Genomic DNA, 9788 nt, shown 5'->3' with positions numbered 1-9788 from the left:
CAGTTCCATCCACGTCGTTGCAAATGGCAAGATCTCATTCCTTTTGATGGCTGCATAATATTCCATTGTATATATATACCACATCTTCTTTATCCAGTCATCTGTTGATGGACATCTTGGCTCTTTCCACAGTTTGGCTATTGTTATACCCATTCCTTTTGAGAGTAAACTTGTGTTCTTTTGAGTGAGTTCACTTCAAGTTCGTGTCTAATCTCTGTCAAACTACATATTCCTGCATTTAAACAGATTTAATAAATCTATAATAACAATAAGAAATAAATAAGAAATAAGCAATGGTAGCAGGATGATTGCAAAGATGAAGAAACAAAATACAAGTTGCTTCTATTCTGACTTTCTATATAACCACTTGGAGTTTTCACTTCTGAAATTTAAAACTGTGAAACCATGCAAAGTGCAAGGTATGATATTTCTATTATGTACAAATTTTCCATACACAAAATGCATGATTAAATTTGAGTAATTTTTGAAAATGTATTTAAAATTCAATTTTTTTTTTTTTACCTCACTGTTATTCAGTGGCTATTAAATTGCACTCTTGTCCATTACCATGATGGACCAATTTTTAAGTATACATCTTTCTCCTTAATATTAAAAAAATTATTGTAATTAAAAAACAGTAATCCACTGTTTCTTTCCTTTCTTGTACTGAAAATGTGCTTCCTTTTTTGTATTGGGTATTTATTTTGTTTTACTGTCATGACTATATATAGAAAGCTCAAGAAAAAGAAAATTTTACTGCATTTTTTTCTGGCCATTAACATCACTTATTCCATCTCATGATTATTGCTGAAACACAGTTTGTTGCAAAAGAGGGAGAGGGATAAAAACTGATCACATAAACTTGGTAGCCACTGCAGGTGCTTGGAGCCGCTTCAGATAACATTAGCAGAGGCTGACATTTCCTGGCTGTCTCCCACATTCGGGAGACTGCAGTAAGTGCTTTGTAGACATTATCTCATTTAAGCTGCACAAAATCTTCATTTTCCAGATAGGAAGCAGCCCAAAGAGTTGGCACACTTGTGAGTATAGAAGCTGAAACTCGAACCCAGGCCAAGTCCACTCACCATGTCACTAACAGGCAATGTGTAGAAAAGCCTTAATTTGTTGAAAGCAACATGTTCGTGTTTGTTTTTTCCTGTTAGTCCCACCTCAGGGTGGGCAGCCCCATGATTTCCTGACCCAACTTCTCTGCCGAAGCAAACAGAACAGGCCAACCCCTTTCCACCCTCCACAGTTTTGTGCCTGAGCAAGGCTGACCTGCCTGATGCTGAGTTTCCCATCAGCTCCCCTTCTTCTGGCTCCATCACTAGCTTGGGGACAGTAAAGAAAGCAAGGCTTGCTCTGATATTTTTTAATCTGCTTGCCTGCATCTTAGTTCTTTTATGGCAAGTGTGTGTGGTTGATAGGTGTAACCCCAGCACCTCCCAGGGTCCTTGGTACATCCTATGGGTTTAAGAAATGTTTGTGCAGCTTACTTGGCTGGCTGAATGCAAGCTACTGGTTAAGAAGGTGTTTGGAAACTCTCTGGGAATTCTGTTTAATACTGCAACTCTGATCTCACATGAATGATGATCAATTCCTTCCTCTGGCAGGAAGTAGTGGTCTGGTTTCCTCAGCCAGAAATTTTCCCCTGCGACTGTGGTAGATTAAAACGGAAGGAGCAAGCAAAGCTGTGGATCAGGCAGGACGGTCAAGGTCAGCATGGCTGTCCAATGTGTCCAATCACACTGTCAATGGAAGGAGAGTCTGGTTGTCACTAAAGCCAGGTACAAATATTCCAGTTCTCTCCTGCTGGTGCACGTCAGGACTGTACTTCTCTGAACCCACTGCAATGAGGCATGGCCATGTGACTTGCTTTGGCCAATGAAATATGAGCAGAAGCTTTGGGAGCTTGTAATTAATTCACCATGTTGCCTTCTTCGGCCGTAGTGATCATGAAATTGTGTGTGGAGCAGGAACGTCCATCAGCCTGGGTCTCTAAACGATTGTAGTGAGCAGAAGTCCTCCACCAACCCACAGTGGACAAGTAGTGTGAGCAGGAAATAAACTCTTGTCATTATTAAGTCACTAAGATTTTTAGATAGATATTGTAACAGTACCTCACCTCTCCTGACTAACATGGAGGACCTGAGGCAGGTATGTGGAGGCTGAAGAGGACATCAAGGAACTGAAGAGTTCTGGAAAAGAGAAACAGGAGATGTGGATCAAGAGGTCAAGTGGGCTGGGGGTCTGGGTAGACCCTTGTCTATGGCTGGGCTTTACACAGTCTGTGCTGCAGGCTGGCTCCTTCTAAAGGTCCCGAGTGGGAAAGGTAAAGCACAGGCAGTGCAGTGACACCATCTAGGAGATATGGCAATGATGATTTTTTAAATAAAGATTTTATTTATTTGACACAGAGAGAGATAGCGAGAGCAGGAACACAAGCAGGGGGAGTGGGAGAGGGAGAAGAAGGCTTCCCGCTGAGCAGGGAGCCCGATGCGGGGCTCGATCCCAGGACCCTGGGATCACGATCGGAGCCGAAGGCAGAAGCCTAATGACTGAGCCACCCAGGTGCCCCGCTAATGATGATTTTGTGGCAAATGCTGACTGTCAGACTCTTCTGATGGGGGAAGTGGTGGCAGGAAAAGGGTCCGGAAGAATGTATGTCATGCACTGAGCAGTTTGATCCCGGAAAGTTCTAACTTTCTTAAAAAATGAGTGAGTTGGGATATCCACAAAGGAGGAATAACTCAGACTTCCTGTGTGGGGAACAGTGCTTAGCTGTCAGTGAGTTATCATTTTATCACACATGTCTAGTGGCTAATGCACTTACTCTGGGGCCATGCCTAGAACAGAGAATTTCTTGTGGAACATTGGTCATTATTCATACATTCATTCTGCAAATATTTGAGATCCTAGGCACTGAGCCTACCACAGTGAGTAGACAGGCTTCATGGATATTATGGTCTGCATAGAGCTGAATAATTAATAGCAATTTACAATATGGATTGTTAAGTACTCTGACAGACCTAAGTCCAGGTTATCCAGAAGAAAGCCACATGAACTAGTCTGGGAGGTTCACAAAGAACAAGGCTGCTAGTTACTGCATTGGGAGTTAAGTACCTGTTGCTGTGAAGCAAATGTCCCCCACTCTTAGAGATCAATGCAAGCTTTCCTTTCAAGGACCAAAAAGAGCAGGGAAATATTAAGTTGCCTGAGGATCTGAATGCAATATAAAAAGTTCTGAAAGTCAAAGGTCTTGGAATAGAACACTCACGAGGTGAAGGCTTATGATTCATACTCTCGGGTTCACTTCGTGGTCAAACCAAAAAAGAAAAAAAAAATCTGGGGAGTTTGAAGGAAGCCAGGTATCTGGAATGAATTAACTAGTTATTTTTCCCTCTCTCTCTCTCTCTCTTTTTTTTTTTTTAAATTATGAGTACTACCAGAAACTCAAGAGACCCGAGACTATCAGAAAATTAAAATATCACAATGATAACAGGGCTAGGTGCCTATCTAGAGTTAACCCTTCCCATTCCAGAGAGTCCTACCATATCATCCCTATCCCACTTCCTTCCACTGACCAGACCTTTTCATCCCTCAAAATCTACTTCCCAGAATTACACAAAACAAACTCTAAGCAGTGGTTCCCTGTCAAGAATAGAAGCACATGGGGAGTGAGAAGTTAGTCCACTTTTTGCCTTTTTTTTTTCAATTTTTGTATTTTTTTCAATAATACAAGCATGTATTATTTTGTTTAAATGAAACCAAAAATAAACCACTAAAAATGCACCTCCTCCATGGAAGGTTCTCTGATTCTCTAGAGTGGAGTGACCTCTTGCTCTTCAAGTCTCATTGCCTTCTACCTTAACTAACTTTCACAGCTAAGTCTTTTCCCTTTCTCTAGACTATCAGTCCCAGCTAGAGTCATCTGTAGCATGAGCATGGTTGTGTACTGGGAACTCATCTAATGTTTGGTGGATGAATAGATACCTGTAATGTTGGCACCTTACTTCATGGGAATCGTGGTTTGCTTGTGTGTGTGTGTGTGTGCGTGCGTGCACACACACATGCATGCGAGCATGTACATATGCACTAGAAATTCATTTCTTTAACTGAGTCCCCAACTTTGCACAGTTTAGTAGATGTAACAACTGTTTTTCATTCCCTTCTGGTTTCTACACACCTCCATCAGGAAGAAGCTGGCCTATCATTTCCTCAAGAAATGTGAAATAACAGTACATAGGAGCTGACGGGAGTTGGGGAAATCTACAGCTCTTCCTCTGGTGAGGAAACAGGACTCTGAGCCAGCATTAGTCCTGAAAGGCCTGCATCCCTCACCCCCGCATCTGTGTGTGCCTGGGAAGCTGGCCTCCCTCCCACACCACTGTGCATTTTTCCCTCGTGGGTCCACTAGATGGCCTTCAACGAACACAGTGACTTTGAGGAGGCCCAGATTGAAAGAGGAAATACTTCTCTGCTTATTTGTTCATTTGTTTGCTTTCTCTTCCACCATTTGTCCCCATAAATCCCTTGAAGTATCACTCATATTAACAATACCTTGTGGGTTTGAGAATGGGGAAAGTGCCATGGCAGAGTTGAAACTATGGACTTTCAAGCAGAGATTTCTGATTATTGGCAGAATGATAACTGATTTTCTGAGTGTTAGCATTTTGTTAATCACACATATACAACTCTCACTGAAAGAAATGAACAGTAAAATAAATCTAGAGGCTCATTATGTATCTATTAAACTAGTTAAGATAAGGAGTAATGGCAAGACCTAGTATGGCAGGCCTGTGAGGGAGGAGGCTCATTTGCACATTGCTGGTACCTTGTATATAGTGTGGCTTTTATGAAGCAATAAAGCTTTATGTAAGAGCTATAAAATAACTCATACACTTTAACCAGGAAACTTTACTCTGAGGAAAAATCTAAAAGTTAGAAAAAAAGCAAGCAGCATAAAAATGTTTTGATCACTGCTATTTGTAGCAGTGAAAAACTTAGAAACAACGTGAGGGCTCAACAATGGGGAATGACTCAGGGTATCAGTATAATAGCTGGGCATTACAAATGGTGGAAAGTGTGACCTCTGCCTGTATCTGTGCATGTGAAGTCACGTTAATGACATTTTCTCTTGTTAAAGACTAATTTCCTGGTTTAGAGAGTGACACTAGGAGCAGGTTATTTTCCTCTGAGTGAGCTCTGCTACAGACATTAGTGTGTCACCAGATAGAGGCTGAACAAAAGTAAATTCAAAAGCTACCTTCCCTGAGAGGAAGTGGACAGTCCCTCCGTCAGGGAGAATACAGCGCAGCCTTCCGGGGAGAGGGAACTGGGGGAGGTCTTAGTCACCTTGGGCAGCTAGAACGAACTACCACAGACTGGGTAGTCTAAACAACAGACTTTTATTTCTCACAGTTGTGGAGACTAGGAAGTCCAAAAAAGGTGCTGGCAGATTCAGTTCCTGGTCAGGTTTCTCTTCCTGGCTTACAGACAGCCATTTGCCTGCTGTGTCCTCACAGGGCAGGGAGGAGGAGGTTCTGGTCTCTTCTTCTAATCCCATTATCTTCATGACCTCATAAACCTAATTACCTTCCAAATACCCTACCTCCAAATACTATTGTGTTGGGGATTTGGCTTCAACATAGGAGTTTTGAGGGGACACACATATTTAGTCCGTGGCAGGGAACAATTCCACCAGCAGATGTTAAGCATTGTATAGAAATAGCCCAGGCCAGGGGAATGCTTGAGAGCTGCTTCCTTTGTGGGACTCACTGGGTGTAGTTGTGGTTCTAATGGAGACAGGCTGGGCTCTCAGGGGCTAGCCCACACATGTACAGATGAACTACTGTCTGCTCAGATTGCATCACTTAACAATCATAGACTTTTTATTCTGATCTAGCATTTGAACCTACATTCAAACTACCACACAATTACATGTTACACTATTTTGTGTATAACTTAGGGCCTACAGGCTTGAACTACTTTAGGGGATAGTCTGGTGATCAAAGGGAAGAAGCCATGTGATAAGGCAGCATTTGACTGAATGCCCAAGTTCCAAAAGGGAGATTTTCCGGGCATCCTTTCCACTGCAGTAAAAACAGGTAGGATATAAGGCAACATTGATTGCTGCAACACAAAAATGTATATTTGAGCTCTGGCAAGTTAAGCATTGCAAATTAAAAAGGGTCATATAGAATATAAGGTTTGGTTCCTTTCTCCTATAAGATTGTAGAGTTAAAAATAAAATTTTTAAAAATTGTTCAAGATTTCCTTAAAATCAGAGATAGCTTTCATGATCACACATTAAAATTTTTGCTAAGCACTTACTGTGTTCTGGACCCTGTGCTAGATACCAAGGTTACATCATTGAATAACATAGACCACTGTCTTGACCTTTATCAAGCACAGTCTAGTGTAGAAGGCAACACTTACAGAATTAATTAATGCTATAGTGACAGGTGCTACAAAGGAGAACCCCAACTGCTATGAGATTGAATATCAAAGGTCCTATTTAAATGGGAATGTGGTGTGAGAATGGGGACTCAAAGATTGTTTTTTTAAAAATGTGGTTTAGACAAAGAGACTTGAAGGGTAGAGGTTAGTTGAGTGTGATCAGCCAGGTAGAGCTGCCATAACAAAATACTTTTGGACTGGGCAGTTTAAACACCAGAAATCTATTTCTCACAGTTTCGGAGGCTGGGAAGTCAAGATCAAAGTGTCAGCTGAGTCGTTTCTGGTGAGGATTCTTCCTGGCTTATAGCTGGCTATGTCCTTGCTACGTCACGTGGTGGGGAGAGGCAGGGAGAGCTCTCTTGTGTTTCTTTTTATAAACAGATATGAATACTACCGGATTAGGGCCCCACTCTTATTACTTCATTTAACCTTATTTACCTCCATAAAGTCCTTGTCTCCAAATTTAGTCACACTGGGGGGCTGGGGCTTTAACAAATGAATTTTGGGAGGATACAAACATTCAGTCCATAACACTGAGAATGGGGGGAAAGAAGGAAGGGTATTATAAGTAGAGGGAGCAACAGGTGCAAAGGTCCAGGGCAGGAAGTGAAGGAATGACCCTGTGGCTAGAAAGGCAAAAGTGGAAGCAGGAGGAGAGGTTGGATTAACCTGAGCCATGGAGGCCAAGTGAAGGATTTTGTTCTAATCTAGAAGTAATGGAAAACCACTGGAAGGTCTGAAGCAGGGGAGTGATACTGGAGGGCAAGAATGAATGTGGGGCAAGTAGTCTGGAAGCAAGAGATGATGGAAGCCTGGACTCTGGTAGTGGTTTCAGAGATGGAGAGAAGGAGATGGATTTGTAATATGTTTTGGAGGTAGAATCAACAGGATTTAGTAAAAGTTTGAACAGGAGAAGAGGATGTCAAACATGATTCTTGGTGTTCAGCATGAACAACTCTACAGATGTTGGCCATTAATGGGGAGGGTTTTGGAGGAGGAGCAAGTTTGAGGTGGGGGAAGGGCAGGCTGGCTAGTTTAGTGTGGACAGTTAATTTGGAGATATCTATAAAGCTTTCAAAGATGAAATTGGATATACAGGAGAGGTCTGAGCTGGAGATACCCATTTGGGGACAAGTGAATGGTATCAGCTAAGGAGAGAGTAGAGAGTGAGAAAAATAGCCTAGGATTGAACCCTGAAGAACACCATTTATAGGTTGAGTAAGGGAGGGCAAGGCAGTGAAGGAGGCTGAGAAGTGGTCAGTGAAGTAGGAGAGAAACCAGGAGAACAGGATGCCATAGAAATCAGTGGGAGAGAGTATTTCAAGAAGGTGGTGGTCAACACTGGTGAATGCTGCTGTCAAGTCAAGAAGAGGACTGAGATGTCTCTATTGTTTTTAGCAACTTCCATGGCCTTCCTTGGAAAGGCAGATTTTGTGGAGTTGTGAGGCTAAGACAATCTTGAGTGGGTTGGGAAGTCATTGGAAGGTGAGGAAGTTTGGCTGTGAGGGGCAGAAGAGGTGGTGTGGGAGACTGGAGACAATGTGGGACTGAAGGAGGGGTTCTGCAAGATGGAGGAGACCGATTAGGTTTTATTGGATCTATTAGAAGGATCTATTATCTGACCGGAGGGGGTCCAAGATATCCTTACTGGGAAGGCCAAAGAGGATGGGTCTAGAGCCCAGGAGGAGCACCAGCCTGAGGCGGAAAGACACAAAGGTCCCAGCTTATCTGAGGAGGAAAGGGAGAAAGGGAGATGATTGACTAAGGAAATAAAAAGCTGACTGGATGTCTTGTGCTGGGGTTGGGGGCGGTTGTTCACTGTTAGCTTCTCAGTGGGGTGACCAGCCTGGGCCACGAGTTGGGAAATCCCTAATATCAGTACTTTCAAGTCTCTCCTCTTGGGCCATCTGATGCCCCTGAGGAGAAACTTCCAGCATTCTCTGCAGAGGGTGAAGACCTGCTTGCCTGTGCTCTGGGAGCCGTGTGAGAGAAGAGGGCTGCCCACCACAGCTTTGAGTAGGCACAACATGTCATTTTCCTATCCTTTTAGTACAGGGTCCCGTCCTCAGTTGTGCCTGATAGTCCCAGTTCTGAGCGCTCTCACCATAGACCAAATCTCCAGTCTCCTGACAGGGTTGGGGAGAGGCAATTATGGTGTGGAGCGGAGGGGGCACCTGCAGACCTCCTCTACCCCCAATTTCAGAAGCACTTGCTGCCGTCCTGTAAACTGTGTAGATCTCAGGTTTCTGCACTGCTGGATTTGGCTTTCATCTGCTTTCCAGCTTCTAAAACCTCATTGCCTCCTCTCCTGCTCATTTTATCATAGTTTGGGTTTCAGGAGAGATCAAAGTCAGAGGCAGGTGTTTAGCTCACCATCTTTATCTAGAAATCAGAACCAGAGCCTGTGGATTGTGAAAGAATACTTTTGCTTGTGTAGGAAAGGAAGAGGACCCAGAGCCTTTTGTCCCCTCTGCTGCTATATGGATACCAACACCTCAAACCAGCTTGCTCACCGAGGCACATCAAACCAAACCAAGCAAAACGGAGACCACACACCGATGGTAAAAACTCCAGACTCTGAGGCTCTGTCAACTTGGATTTGGAATTACATAGGCCCAGAGCCTTCAGTCTCACTGGTGGCCTTTAGCAGCCAAAGACAAAATGAGACAAATTTAGAAACACTTCTGCATCTTCCTAATATAATGATTCATGAAATTTCCTTTAAGTCCATAGAAATGATTTCTTTTTCTGAAGTTTTAAAAAAGGAATTTAAAAAAAATTTTTTGCAGAAATCAAAAAAAAAAAGACGAAGAAGGCAAACTTAACCATAATCCTATCTGCTGCACACACACATGATTTTGTTGTTTTGTTTTTTCAGATTTTCAAACATTTCTGGTCCACAGATATTCACAATACTACAGAAAAAATCTATTTATAGGTCACCTCTTACTGGTTTGTAAAAGTAGTCATTCCTCTAATCCTTTCAGGGCCGAAGCCAGGCCCCTTTCTGAAGGAAGAGCATGACCTGTTTCAGGTAAATAACATATAGAACAATCCATTAATTGTCTAATAGGGATGGGGCACCGTCCCCTCCTTCTAAGAAGCCCCTTGCTCAGGTGCTTAAGTAAACTAGGGAGACAGACACTGCTCTGACAGTGACTTGCACATTGAACAGAGCCCTGACTCCAAATCTTCCCTATTGGTCTGCCATGCTTCTTCCCTATTACAGCTCCTTCTGGGGAAGTAAGTGCCTCAAGGGAGCCCTGAATTTCAGAGTACGTAAGGGCCTTTCAGGACATTTGGCCCAGCACTTGCACAGTGCCTGAATC

The 9788-nt window shown here is 43.0% G+C and overlaps 1 protein-coding gene across 1 annotated transcript in view; it reads right to left on the bottom strand.

The window, feature by feature from the left end:
• RFX8 (regulatory factor X8) overlaps positions 1–9526 on the bottom strand; it is a 100101-nt gene extending 90575 nt beyond the window's left edge. Inside the window, exons 1-2 of the mRNA XM_081833345.1 lie at positions 9403–9526; positions 2126–2198 (exon numbers count right to left, since the gene is read on the bottom strand). Coding sequence (XP_081689471.1) covers positions 2126–2181 — 56 coding nt within the window. The 5' untranslated portion in view covers positions 2182–2198; positions 9403–9526. The remainder of the gene's footprint in view (positions 1–2125; positions 2199–9402) is intronic.
• Positions 9527–9788: the final 262 nt, after the last annotated feature.

This window comes from Leptonychotes weddellii, chromosome 10 (genome assembly GCF_054177405.1).
Source record: "Leptonychotes weddellii isolate Sample4059 chromosome 10, ASM5417740v2, whole genome shotgun sequence".
In the NCBI taxonomy this organism is placed as follows: domain Eukaryota; kingdom Metazoa; phylum Chordata; class Mammalia; order Carnivora; family Phocidae; genus Leptonychotes; species Leptonychotes weddellii.
This window is presented reverse-complemented; position numbering and strand designations above follow the sequence as displayed.